A 14,674-nucleotide genomic window follows, 5' to 3' on the forward strand; every position below is an offset into this window, starting at 1 on the left:
CTGCGGTAGTACCAGTAATCTTGGACTAGCCAGAGTGACGTGAGGGAGGCACTCCCCAGTACTTAAATGGGTGTCAGAAAAGCTCAAATAACAGGGGTGGATGGAGAGGAGGCTCAGAGGTTAAGAGCTGGGTACAGCGCTTGTAGAGGATCTGTGTTGGCTGCTTCACAGTCACCTGTAGCACCATCTTCAGGAGGTTCAATACCTTGTTCTGGAGTCTGTGGGCATCTGAAGTTGTGTGAGTGTGTGTGTGTGTGTGTGTGTGTGTGTGTGTGTGTGTGTGCGCACATGCACATGTACACAAACCCAGTCTCAAAATTAAAAACAAACTAAACCTCTTTCAACAAAGAATCAAAATGAATAATATTTTAATACAGTATTATAAAATCAAAATGAATGCAGAAACCATTGTGGATAAAATAGTGAGTTCTAAATATAGGTAAGCTCTGGCCCTTCATTTGTGCAGCTCCTGTGTCTTGTCTGGCCGCAGTCCCCCATCAATGCAGATGATGCTTGTTGGCTCTTCCTGTGTTCCTGGGGGACGTTCTTCACCTATCCCCTACTTGGTCAACCTTGGAAGACGTTACCTAATCTCACCGGGTTTCACTTTTCTCTTCAGAAAAGAATAGGCACTGTGAGCCCCAGTTTGTAGTTCGTAGTTTGTGGTTTGTAGTGGGTTTCATATACTGATCTGACAAGCAGCATCCTGGTCAAAAGTAGATACTTAGGGAGGATGGCTTCCTGCTCCAGAGCCCGTGAGCATCTGGCTAGGTCCCACAGCTGACACATCAGCAGGACACAGAAGTACAGGTTGCAACAACAGCTGTCCCAGCAGATAAGATCATCTCCCCACTCTCACCAGGAGCACAGGTAGAGGTACTCAGTTTGGAGGAGTGTGGAGGATCATGGGAGGTTTCTCTGGAAGAGCTTGTCAGTCATGGTCTTGGCCAGCAGACTCAAGGTGGATCTCCATTTCAGCCTATGAGCTATCCCAAGAAACCATCAGAATTCAAGCTCCTGGAGAACAGAAACCAGGCCCATCTTCTCTTACTCCTATTTCCAGTGTCTCCAACAGAGCCTCGTGTATAGTAGGAGCTAAATAAACATTTATTACACTGATGAATAAGTGAAAAATATTATCTTAGAAATCTACCCTTGTTTTAAAATAATTCTCCATCCACTGGTTTTACCCGGACTCTAGCTGCTGTCCTAGAGCTTCATGGTTGCTCTTTAGAGCTTCAAAATCAATGTAAGGGAAGCCCAGTCAGGATCTTATTGACCAGGCTCTAGCTATCGAAGACTGGACAGCACACTAAGTTGAGAGAAATAAGAGCACAATACCTAGACCTGGTGTCGCAGGCTTGTCAACCCAGCTACATGGGAGGCTAAAGCAGAAGGGTAGGGAGTTCAAGGCATCCTTAGGTCACAGAGCAAGTTCAAGGTCACCCTGGAAAACTTAGAATTTTTTCTCAAAAAACAAATGCAAAGGAGGAAGGGCCTGGGACCTAGCTCACTGGAAGAGGAGTTGCCTAGCTTGTGCAAGGCTGTGGGTTCTTTCTCTAGTGCTATGGGGGATAGAACTCTTGTGAAAGGGATATGTCATCTTGATACAGAGTGGGGGTGTAGCTGGCTAAATCACTGCAAAATAATCCTCCTTTAATTTGTCTTTTTATTGTCTGAGAATCTCATACAGGCATGTAATGTGTTTTGACAGAATCCACCCCTGCATCTCTCTTCCGTTCTACCTTTGTCCCCCACTCCCCTTTCAAATCCTCAATCTCGGGTCAACAGGATGGCTCAGCGGATAATGAAATTTGCTGCCAAGCATGACAAGCTGGGTTGGATCCCCCGAACCTACATGGTGGAGGGAGAAAACCAACGCTTGCAAGATGTCCTCTGATCTCCATGCCATATGCACCCTCCACACACGCTGACCTAGGGAAATGTTAACAGCCCCAAATCTCTGATGTGCGTTTGAGTAGCATCATATCAACAAATTCTCCAATAATAAAAATGTTAATAACTGGAGTTTCGAGTTCCCTGAACTCAGTCTCAGTCATGGGTTTAACAAGGCATTAACAATACGATTCCATCACATTGGGAAGAAAAGGAACATTTATTATCCCTAAGGACGGTAGATAGAAGAGGGATATGAAGAACCTTTTTACAAGACATAAAGGTGTATCAGATTAATTCAATGTTTCCTCCATGGCCAAAGTGGGGCTATTTCTCGATTGACTACATTTCCTCTGTCCTCCCAGCTTTGGCTATGACCTTCAAAGATAAAAGAAATATTCTTACGGAGGATGATTTTCAAGTGTTAAACTTGAGATGTCAAGGGCTGTGCTGGACTGGTGCCTAGTATGCACAAGGCCCTAGGTTGGAGAACTTTGGTTTGGTTCTCAGCACCACAAACACCACAGCAGAGCAGAACAAAACTAGACAGGGAAGTCCAGCCATCGGTGGACCTCTACGCACCACACACTGGTGACGACCTTCCCACCTGTGAGAGGGCGACCTCCTCAGTTTCATAACAACCATCTTCACTGTCTCCTCAGAACTTTTCCTTCTGAGTAATAAGAACATTGTTCATTTTAAAACATCATTTGATGATATGAATAAAGTATATGTAATTTTTGGCCACTTGCTGTTCAATGTTGAGTGCTCAGTGAATGAATTACCCATGTTGTTTGATACAGTCCTAGACTATTCAACCTCATTGGTTACAGCCTTGCAAGGCACGCCATTGTCCTGTCTATGTGTCCATCTCCCAGTGATGATCAGTTCCAATATGTCTGTGTTTGTGAGTATATATGATGCTTCTCTGAGTGACGTGTATCTATCTTGTGAATTTTTTTTTTTTAGATCGGAGCATTTGCATCTGTCTGGTTGCATATATAAAACTGTCAAGTCATAGAATGATTTCTATGTTTGTGTGTGTGTGTTTTTAAGTTTTTGTTTTTATTTTTTGAGATAGGTTCTCAGGAGCCCCATTGAACATGCGGCTGAGGATGAGCCTGACCTTTCGATGCTCTGTCTCCTTCTTCCAGCGCTGGGATTTTAAGTGTGCACCACCACAACGGGCTGTGTCTGAGTTTTCATTACAGTTATAGACCACGAGACCAGTTTTGAACATTGGGAGGAGTCTGCTATGTATAATTCTCCCTTTTTTCAGCTGAGGAAATTCGAGATGAAGCAAAGTGAAGTTATTTCCCCAAAGTCATGGGGGCAGTTATGCACAAATCTGGGTAGTTCGAAGTTCTCAGTCTCCCATATCTGCTGTCTGGGGATGTTCCTATACATGGTAGATAGCAGAGCCCCGTTGGGACCAGGTAGCCCTTTGTTTTATGAGTTTATGCTCAGTTTCTGCTGCTAACACTCATGAAAGACGATGAGGTCATAGGCTGCTATGCCTAGGCAGTACCAATCCCTGACAGAAGTTTCTATCCCCAACAGGATGGAGGAGGGGCACTTCAAGGAGGACTGCAGGTGGCCTCTGCCAGAGCGGTCCGTGCTGCAGGTGCTGTGTTTCTGCCCTCTTTTTTTGTGACAAACAAAACAAAGAAGCATTGGAAATTCATAGTGTGTTTGGGGATGCGTTTAATTTCCCCATATATAGATCGGATCCTTCGGCACCTATAGGCATCTGTGCATATAGATGACATAGTCAACAGTATGTAGGAAATGGCTTGGGAGAGGAGCATTTCCAGGAACAAGAGGCTGTTAAAATGAATATTTAAAAACCCACAAAACTATATAATACCCTTGGATCCAGACTTCTTTGTCATGGGGAACTATGTCATTAACTTCTGAGGCAGATCATTGGGAACCTTGGCTTTCAAGGACGATGCCAAGCACCCAGCTAGTGAAAAGCAACTTCCTGGAAAATCTCATTTATAACCAGATATGTTTTTATTAGGCTTTTTATTCTGCTCTGCTGACATATGTGCCACTCAGAAAAATAGCGGTCTTAAAAAAAAATCTCCATTTGAACAAAACTACTAGAATTGCCCTCAAAGATAATTCCAAAGATTGGTTATCCAGCCCTCATCATTACCTTGAAATCCTTCCTGATTTGCGCAGTCTCCTCAAAGTGTCTTTTATTTACAAAATGAGAAATCGTCACTTCTGCGTGCATTTTAATTGGATTTTTTTTTGGAAATTTCTACATCTACAAAATATATAATATGTACATGTGTAATATCATGTGCACATATAATACTCGGCTAGCACCTTTGAATCTCCTGAAAGTCTATGAATGTTAGGATTATGTTATGATCCTATGAATGTTATGTTATGAATGTCTCATTGCCACAGCGACAGGCATAGTTACCTGTTCCCTGCAGTGTCAGCTCCAGAGTCACCAGGTGGGGTCATGAAAGTGGGCACGGGTGGGCTGGGAGAGTGGATACAGGGCAAGACTGTGGTATCTGTCCTTACAGTGTTCTTACATGAAAACCATTTGTCTATAGTTCATTTTAACTTCAGAGCCTTAGGCTGGAGCCATGGTTGGGTGACTAGAGAGCACGTGCTGCTTAATCAGGATGACATGACCCACATAGCAGGCCAGGTGTCCCGCAAACGCCTCTAACTCCAGCTCTAGGAGATAAGGCATCCTCTTCCGGCTTCTTCCCATACAAGTGCAGCTACATATGTACGTGCTTAGACACACAGCATATACACGCCACACACATGTCAATCAACCAGTCAATCATCAAATCAATCAATACATTTTAAATAAAATAAATCTTTTAAAACGTAGGTCCTGAAAAGACTTCCGGACTTTGGCAGGAAAGTCTTGAGAAGGGAACTAGAAAAGCAAAATGTGGGTGACAGTTTCAATTATTATGACTAAAGAAAAAAAAGAGCTGTTTGTTTTATTGGTTTGTTTTTGAGCCAGGGGCCTCCTCTGCATGTAGCCTACACTGGCCTCAAACTTGAGATTATCCTGCTCCAGCTTTCTGGGGTCATGGTCTGTACCACTTCATGTATGTTTAATTGTTAAGTGAAGTTTCTCTTTGGCTTAAACTAGAAATTGGGCCAGACAAGGTCGCAAAAGGGATCACGTGTTTGGTGTGGTGTCTGAGCAGATTTGGCATGCTGTAGCGAGTCAAAGGGTTAGACTTGAATGTCAACAGCGTTGGAAGATAACACAGCACAAGAACACAACCGCTCAACCAGCACAAGGCCACAGGGCAAGGAGGTGCTTCGAGGGAGCTTGCTGCAGTCACTCTGTGCTGCAACTGCAGCCAGAGCACTCCCCAGGCAGCTGTGTTCACTTCCCTCTCTTCCCCATGGCTCTGGATCCCTAAAGGTAAGAGCCACATGCATCTCACCTCACATGTATGTGTTCCCAGTGAGGAACACAATGCCTGGTGTAGAGGATGCATCGGGGTTGGAACTTCCCAATTTCTAGTTCATCACCGTATCATGGAGAGGGGATATGTATGTGAGTTGTCAAAGACTCTTTAGACTTTGTCAGGAACTACTAAAACCTTTGCCTACCAGCACACGATAGACTTTCTGTCCTAATGTTAGAAGAGTTTCCACGGGCTACCTCATCTGGCTGTCTTAAAGTACAAGAAAGATGGCGATGAGTTAAGTTCCACACGGACTTCTTACTGTTCATTATTCTTTCCAATCCCGCGACCGGCTGGACATTGGACTGTGGAAGTTGAATACCCAGAGCCCAGTGAGTTCTTAATAAACACCCACTGAATGGTGAATGAGCCAGCGTTTCTGAATAGCAGTAGCCGTATTTGTTGAATTCACACTGTATATTTTAATAATTTATCTTGATATCGCTGTTAACTTTTCAAAGGAAGGTTAAACCATTATTCTAAACAATCTAAAATAATTCAGTACGGATGACTGCCATCAGACGCTTTCGAGACGTGCGACCGACTGCAGCCCTTTGGAAGGACACCAACAAAGAAGCCACTCCCTTTGACATTCCCCATAACTGCTGATGAAGAATGCTTGCAGAGCACAAGAGGAAGTGGCAGTTTTCAAGCTGAAGAGTGATCTGCTTCATTTATGGAGCCAGTCTAAAAAGCACTGGGCACTCGAGGGGCTGCGTAAAATCTGAATTGTTTAGTAATTTCCGGTTTTAAGAGTAGTCTGAAGCAATTTGACTGTTTGCCCTGGAGACCGATCAGGGAACGATCAATGAGTTCTGAGCATGTTCTCTCTGTGAGCCTCGGCACCCCTGTCTGATGAGATTGGATGCCTTTCAGGGTGGTGGCCATAGACAGTCAGCAACCACTTCTGTCAGACAGAAGACTCTCTGTCTGTAGGTTAATATGAGAAACCAAAGTCATAAGTTTATATTTTGGGCACTCATTATGTCAGGCAATATGTCAAGTTTAAGGGCTCACAGAATTAGCTAAAGAGAAAGATGCATAGCTTTCACTGTTACAGAAGACGCTACACGGCTTGTTGAAGGAGGAAAGCCATTGACCCTGTAAGCTACAATAAGTACCAACCTGGCGAGATGTACCCATTCGTGTAGTAGCGGCATGAATGTAATGGGATTCACCAACCACTCTTTGCTTGGATCTAAAGTCTGCTCCACAGAACGAAACTCATGCCTGATACTACGGACCTGGCCAAGAGCCCATGGCTAGGGAGCTCCAGTGCCCTAGGAAAGAACCTACTATTATTTTGATAAACGAATGCAGAATCACTCTGGATGGTAGAGTCTTAGCTGGCCCGGCACCTCTTGTGTTTGAAACGCAAACATGCGTTCACTGGAGTTACCCCTGCCACTAATGCCTAAATGTTTTCAGGATTGGGCCTTAGTTTCCCTTCATTACTCTTAAACTACTAATGAAATCACGACAGAGGGAATGGCAGAGGGAGTAAACCCATTCTGGAATCCAACTGCCTGTTTAATCCCAGATGTACCATTGAATATCGGAAGCAATTGACTGAAGCTCTCCAGACCTCACAGTCCCCATTCATGCTATGGAGTTAACAAGATTATCTGTGTCTAATGAGCTGACGAGATGGCTCAGGGGGCAAAGGTGACTGATGTCAAGCCTGATTATCTGACTTTCATTTTTCAGACCTGCATGGCGGAAGGAGAGGGCAGCAAGCTGTTGTCTGGCCTCCTTGCATGCATGCCCCATAGCATGCACACACACACCCAGACACACAAGCGCACGTACAAAATAAATAAAAATGTAATAACATTTTTATTTTTCAAAGTCTGTCTCCTCAGACTGCTTCTAGAATTAAATGGGGTGTGTGCATGCACAGCGCCTAAGTGAGCACTGGGGACCTATCACTTCCTGTTTTCATGACTAATTGAAGAAGTGGTCGTAGTTCATCTTTGTTGGCTAGAAATAGTACAGGTATCACAGGGCATCTGTGGCATCTCTGAAAACTTGAACATCTGTGACTGCAGATCTCCCCCTCTCTCTGCCCACCCCTAGTGTCATCTTTTATGGTGCGTATTTTACGAAGTTTCTGGCTGAATGATTTCTTTTTTATAAAGTGCTTTAAATCATTGGAGCTCTTTCCTATAAGCAATCTCCGTTCACTGTCACTGGGCCTGAGGAAAGTGTCCAAACTCACAGTTCTGACAGGGAAACCAAGGCAGAGAGGAGTTGAGTGAGTGACTCTCTTACGGTCTTGTAGCTGGTTCTTGACATAGTATATCCAATTTTTGCTGGCAAAATTATTATTGAATTATCAAGGCTTTATTAGATGGAGGACTGATTAGATGGAGGACTCAGAATCAGGCACAGGAAGTCAATTTAAAAAATGTTCAGCAGCTCAGTTTGCAATGAGTGGGAAAGTCAGACTGAACAATCAACCCCAGACGCAGGGCATGAACCTAGCCATTCACCACAGGGTTTCGCTTGTTTGTTCTTGTTCCACAGTCGTATAGGTCCTTTCCTGTGTGCTTTTGGCTAATGGACTCAAGGATACCCACCACCATTAGGAAAGTCTCTAGTGTGGTTTCTTTGGTGTCTCTACAGTCCTATATCTCATGTGTTTCCTTTCTGGATCATGACAGGAAGTCTTGTCCCCCTAAGAATGAACCCTGAACTTTCTCAAAGGGTAGAATCCACTTCCTGTCCATCTATGCATTTCTAGAGTGACTTTCTTCTTCCTAGAGTGGCTTCCTCTATAGTTTGATCAATTCCAATACAACTTCTTTATTTTTTATTTTTTAATTTTTCTTTCTGTGTAGCCCAGATGACTTCAAATTCATGGCAATTGCTCTGCTTTGGCCTCCCAAGAGCTGGGATTACAGGACTGTGACACCACACCTGTAATCACGATTTCTGATTTGAGTTGGAAGGGCAAAACAGTCAATAATAACTAGACCTCTAGAATCAGTCAAAGGAGCCATCTTGGATCCTCTTGGCCACACCTTTCTCCAGCGGTCACTAGGGCAACTGATACCACAACCCCTGCCATTGCTGCCATGTGCAGAGCTTACTAGTGTCCCAGTATGCTTAGACTCCACATGTGTGGACCTGGAGACAGTTGTAGAACTTTCCAGGCCTCAAGTACATATGATATGGAAGTGAACAGGAGTTTGTAAGACTCATGGCAAATTTGGGTTCATGGGGATGGAGGATGGAGGCCAATTTGGAGATGTAGCCTATGAGACTTTTAAGATGGTCCCTTCAGGTTCTAGCCCAGCTGACTATTGTGGTGACCAACAGGGAGGGTTATGACCTCACAATGGCTTCCCTGTTCCAGTCCTTCATCTGTTCTACTCTTATCTTTGAGGCTATTTTCAAAATTAAACTAAGTGCATGCCAGGCTTTGCCTCCAACTGCATTTGTGGCAAGGGGAGCCAGGTTAGTTATTCAGTTAAATGGATTGATATTAACTAGGTTGGGTCAATGCTGTTACAGATGTACTATAATTCAAATGAAACTGTTTCTTGACTCATCCATTAGAGAAGGAATGGGGAGGTTGTGGGAAACCACCCTGAATCAAGGAATAAGGGCTCAAATTTTGCCAGTGGTTGCTTTTGTGGCCCACGCTAAACCACTCAACCATCAGTGCCTGGTCTGCAAAGTAGGGGTAGTGGAATGAATGATGTCATCTGTAACATGCCTTCCGGTTCCCTCATTGTACACTGGTGAAATATAAGCACCTGGGTGCATAGTAGCTGCCTCTCCCTCATTAACCCAAGGGATTGTTTAGGTTGAAAATATGGCCATACTTTAATGCAACTTTAGACCAGCACACCGATCTGTCCCCTGGAGGTCTAGATTAGAGAATGAGCTATTCAGAAGCTCGAAGACAATAATGCTGACAGAAGGGGAGCGCGGCAGCTTCTGTGGGAGTCAGCAAACATTAGCAGGGGCTGCAGCCGTGAGATAAGAGCAGAGTAATGAGCAAACGACTGGCAACCAACTTCCCTGACTGCATCCCGCGGTCACTTAGTGACTCCTCGCATCCCTAACAGAGCTTGATAAATGGACGCCGAGAGCTGAGGGTGGTTTTCTTCCCTTCTTTTGTCTTTTTAGGAGTTACTTGGAAACTCGGTTTAGAAAATGCTTCTATTTTGAGAAAAATAACCCAAGGGCCAGGGAGAAAAAAATAAAAGCGTCATAATATGGGTTTTCCCCATAAATCCCAAATCCAGGAGCATCAGTCTAGAAAAAGATGGGCAGCCATGATAGTGAAGGCAGCTCGGGTCCACGGAACACGTGGAACAAACAGGTTGTGAAACAAATGGGGTTGTTGACGTCTCCACACGTAAGACATGTAATAGATGTAAAGTAGGTTATGGCCGTGCTACACATGAGGGAGAACATCTCAGAGGAAAACTGTGTTCAGTGACACATAGCTAGTTAGCAACAGAGCCTGGAGTTTTAAAAGTTTATATTTTTATTTTAATTAAAATTTTTATGTGTTAGGCTGGGAGATAGTAAAGTACTTATTACACAAGCATGGGAACCTGAGTTTAACCCCAGTCCCCATGTTAAGGAGCTCTGTGTGCCTCTTCTTCCTATCTGTGCCTTGTCCAGCCTTGGTGTGATGGTGGTGTATGTCTGGTCTTATTGTAGCTTCTTATGCTTAGTTGATGTTCCTGGGAGGTCTGCTATTCTGAGGGGAGGAACAAGGTAGATTTAGGGGAGAGGGGAGATGAGTTCAGGGGGTTAGGTTCGGGGGAAGGAAAGGGGAAGACACTGTGGTAGGGATGTAACATAGGAGAGAAGAATAAAAAATAAAAATAAAAAGGGAGCTAGGTGTAGTGGGGCACACTTTGTAATCCTAAGGCTAGTGAGAGAGGGAATCCTGAGTTCCGAGGGCCAGCCAGTCTAGCTTACCTGGTAAATTCCAGGGCAAGAAGAGACCCTGTCTCACTAAAACAAGGTGGACAGCATCTGGAATTGACCTCTAGCATCTGTGTACATGAACTGTGGTTGCATGCATGTGCACGAGTGTGTGTGTGTATACACACAATATATAAAATTCTTTAAAAGGTTTTTACATGTAGTGTGTGTGTGTGTGTGTGTGTGTGTGTGTGTGTGTGTGTGTGTGTCTTGAGCGTGCATCCATTTGCTTTGGCACATGTGAGGAGGTCAGAGGACAATCTGACAATCTGGACAATCTCTCTTTTAGCCCGTGGATTCTGGATCCAAACCCAGACAGTCAGTCATAGCAGCATCTTTACCTGCTGAGTCGTCTCACTGGTCGTGGTCTTATAGGCCGCACGGTTAACACGTCAAGAGTCTGAAAGGCAGACTCATCCTGCTGCCTGTGGTCTTTCGACTGAACTTCCCGATGCTTCTGCTCATTTTTCTTTTAATCACCGGGTTTTCATTTTCAAGAACTTCCCTCTCCATGCTTCCTCGGGTCATTTCTTACTGTTTAATGGGCACAGCCTCTGGCTTCCCCGAGGGAATGAACTGGTTTTTCTCTTTATTACCTTTTTCTTCTTTCCTGCTTTGGCCTCTGTTTTTCATTAGAGGTTCATAAACCTTCTCTGATCTTTGATTGCCTGTTTGTGTGTCACAGGCAAAAATTAAAGACTAATTTGGAAGTGTGTGTGTGTGTGTGTGTGTGTGTGTGTGTGTGTGTGTGTGTTTAGGATTGCTCACTAAATAAAAGAAAGTCCAATTAAATTTGAATTTTGGATTAAAGCATTCCTACCTAAGTATATTTCCAAAATTTAGTGGGCAAACACAGACACACAGACACAGACAGACAGATGGACACACACACACACACACACACACACACACACACACACACACACTCTTCAGCTGTTTGTTATAACTTTGAGGCTGACAACTTTGGGTATGTGATTTATAGAGCCCCTAACTTCAGAGTGACTGGGTTCTGGGATTTCATTTGAGAAAATCCAGAGTCTTGATCTATCTCAAATCCATCTATCTGAGACCTGCTTCTTATGACTACTCTGTGCTTTTCCCCACGGCAGAACTCCCTCTTTTCATTTCTCTGGTTTTTCCCAGAGACATACAAAAGCTAGCTTGCTTGCTCATGGTGGTGGAGGACTTCTTAGTGCCCCTTAAAGTGACAAGCAGGCAATCTCCTTGTCTTAAGGTTTGAGGGTCACATCCACCTTCCATAGCACTTTGGGCTCCAAGCTCCCAGCAAAGCGCTGTAGAGCTGGCCGCTCCTAAGTGCTGCCCTCCTCTGAGGGCCTGCCATTTACTGCTACAGTTGGGTCCTCTAACCACCTTGTTCAGCCTTTCATTCTCCACAGATGCAGCGGCTATGGCAGTTGTGGTGTTCCTTCTCATTTTGTATTTAACCCTTTAAAGACATTTCATATCATTAGAGTTCCAAGGAGGAGAGAGACCTTTCAAGCCACCAGGTTTAAGGGGGATGGCAGAAAGAAATTTAAACTATGGCCAATATCACTCATAGCTTTTACTTCTTCCACTGTCTCATATAATAACTCACACAGAAAAATTTAGTAATAAATGCCTGTGGCAGGAATGCCCTTGTCCAGACTGATATTTCCCCCTTCCTTTCTCCACTGTTAATAGAACTCCATGGTGATTTGGAATAAAGTCCTCCTTTCCCAACATACCTTGAGGCTAAATAGAGCCACACAACCAGATTTTGACTAGTGAAACATAAATGGAAGTGTTAGGTGGCAACTTCTAGAACACCTTGGGAGATGGCCTGAGTTACCTCGTGTTCCTGTCTTTATCTATCTTCCCTCCGGCTTCAAGGTGGAGAGTAGGGCTAGAGCTTGAGCCATTGTCTCTGGCTAAGAGGTGGACATTGCGGGGAGACAGAGGAAGCCTGGCTCCATGAGGTACACTAGCTACTGTACCAGCAGATGCTGGGTCTCTGGAGGAGCTGTGCTTTAGGTTTTCTGTTTCCTACAGTTGACCTAATGACAGCTGATGCAGTGTCAGGTGCAGCAGGATTTTGAGGGAAAGCAGTGTCAGAGACAAAGCCTAAAGGTGGGTCAGTTCAGCCAGATGGTGAAGCAGGGTGGGGATAGGGTTCTATGTAGCACTGATGACCTGACTGTGGTATAAGGGACATGGCATTGTTTCAAAGGAGAAGATGCAGTTAGATATGACCAAAGCACACAGATACTATAGGGGAGAAATGAAAGACTACAATGCAAAGAAAAGAGTGAGACCAGAGCAGTGGCTTAATGGTGAAGAATTCACCGTTTATGCAGAAGACCATAGGTTTCCAGCACTCAAACCTCGTGGCTCACAACTGCCTGTAACTCCAGGTCCAGGGAATCTGACACTCTTTCTCTTCTGGTCTCCATGGACATATGACCCATGAGCCCCATATATAATTCCTGCCCCCCATATATAATATACATATAGTAAAAAAAAAACGAAAACTTTTTAAAAAAAGAATGGAAAATATAGAAGGGGAAATAAGGAAGGTTTAAGGGAAATAAGCTAAGTTTCAGGTTTTCTTGAAGGTCGGGTGGACGGAGGTTGGGGATACGTGGCTACAGTGCAGGGAGTTACAAAGAAGTATCCCAGGCCCTCCTACCTGTAGGTAACTCGCATCGGTGCAACAAAGGTATGAGGGTAGGAAGAGGATCTCAGCAGAGAGAGCAGAGTGTGGGTTACAGAACTCGGAGCAAGAAGGGTTAGAAAGATCTGTAGAGAGGATCCGTGGGGAGGACAAAGGAAGATATCTGGCTGTTGGGGAAGCAAAGAGTAGAACTTGGCATTGAGACATCAGTAAGAGTTTATGTCACTAAAGCTAGAAAAGAGCAGAAGTCTTCAGTGACCACTGATAGAACAATTTTGGTAGAACACGGGGGCAGACTCCACTGTTCTACATATAAATCCTGGAGAGGAGCAGACATGGGTTTAGGTCTCTAGTCACTCTTCCACCCATGAATATTGTTCATGACCATTACAGAGACAGATAACGCTTGGACACAGTAGTAACATATGAAATGGCATGACCAGCACTTAGCCTCAGAGTCGTGAGATCCGAAGCAGGCTCATCAGTCATAAGAAAGACTTCAAACACGCCACTGTAGCACTAATGCTGCAGCGTATGCACCATGCTAATGAGCTTCATTTAGATGAGGGAAACACAGATAGCAGTGCTGGAATAATACGCAACGTTCAGCGCGGACCCCGGAATTCATTAAAGGCGCATGTTAGCCCCCATTTGTTAAATGGACCAGGTGCCGATACCTACTCGAAGTACAGCGTGAGGTCTGTGGCTAGTATCGACTGCTTCAGGAGCTGCATGAGGTCGCTGTATTCCTTGGAGGACAAATTAGCAAAGATGTTGTGACCCTGTAATGAGAAGGTAGAACATCACAAAACACACCATTAAACCTGTAGTTGATGACTGCATGCTTTTCCTACATTAAAAAAAAAGAGAACATAAAATTGAAAGTTTAGTAAAAGCTTTCCTTTCTTACAGCTTCATTTTTATTTCTATTTATGTGTGGGCATATGGCTGGCTGGATGTGTGGATCCATGTAAGTGTATGTGGGTGCCCACAGAGACCGGAAGAGGGCATCAGACTCTCTGGAGCTGGAGTTACAGGTGGTTGGAAGGTACCTGACTCGGGTGCTGGAAACAGAACTCACGTCCTCTGGAAGAGCAGCAAACACCGTTCTTTCTTTCTTTTTTTTTTTTTTTTTTTTTTTTTTTTTTTCGGAGTTTGGGACCAAACCCAGGACCTTGCACTTCCTAGGCAAGCACTCTACCACTGGGCTAAATCCCCAACCCCCCCCAACACCGCTCTTAACTGCGGGGTCTTCACTCCAGCTCATGGCTTAATAGAAGTTTTACAGATAGCAGTGCAGATAGATACAGACAGATATCCTAGAAAGTGAGTTGCTTCAGGGGAGGCCCACCAAGGAGCACGTTATCATCTGTCTGGTGTGGAAGGGAACTCTGAAACGCATGAACTTGCGTCATAACAGATATGGAAGAACATAGCCAAAAAGTGGGCTAAACATTTGGGATTTTTTTGTGATCTAGAAACAAATACTACCTTCTACTAGTAAAGACTTAGATGGCATTCTAGAAACCCTTGCTGTGGTAACAAATGACTTCGAGGGAGAGAGAGAGAGAGGCCATTAAACTCTAGCTTCTTAGTGGGAAGATTTAGACAATAGTAGTTTTGAGAGCAAATAGAGACATTCGGGTAGACATGACTGTCTCGGCATCACTAACCATTAACACCTATAATGGGAGAGCCAGAGATGTGGTTA

General features: G+C 44.3%; 1 protein-coding gene across 1 annotated transcript in view; it reads right to left on the reverse strand.

Annotated features, from left to right (window-relative positions):
* The window catches only part of Pde11a (phosphodiesterase 11A), a 223,371-nt gene that overhangs the window by 41,291 nt on the left and 167,406 nt on the right, over positions 1–14,674 (reverse strand). The window contains exon 13 of the mRNA XM_032902539.1: positions 13,645–13,745. Within this exon, the coding sequence (XP_032758430.1) occupies positions 13,645–13,745 (101 nt within the window). The remainder of the gene's footprint in view (positions 1–13,644; positions 13,746–14,674) is intronic.

The sequence above is a fragment of the Rattus rattus genome, chromosome 5, assembly GCF_011064425.1.
Source record: "Rattus rattus isolate New Zealand chromosome 5, Rrattus_CSIRO_v1, whole genome shotgun sequence".
NCBI classification, from domain to species: domain Eukaryota; kingdom Metazoa; phylum Chordata; class Mammalia; order Rodentia; family Muridae; genus Rattus; species Rattus rattus.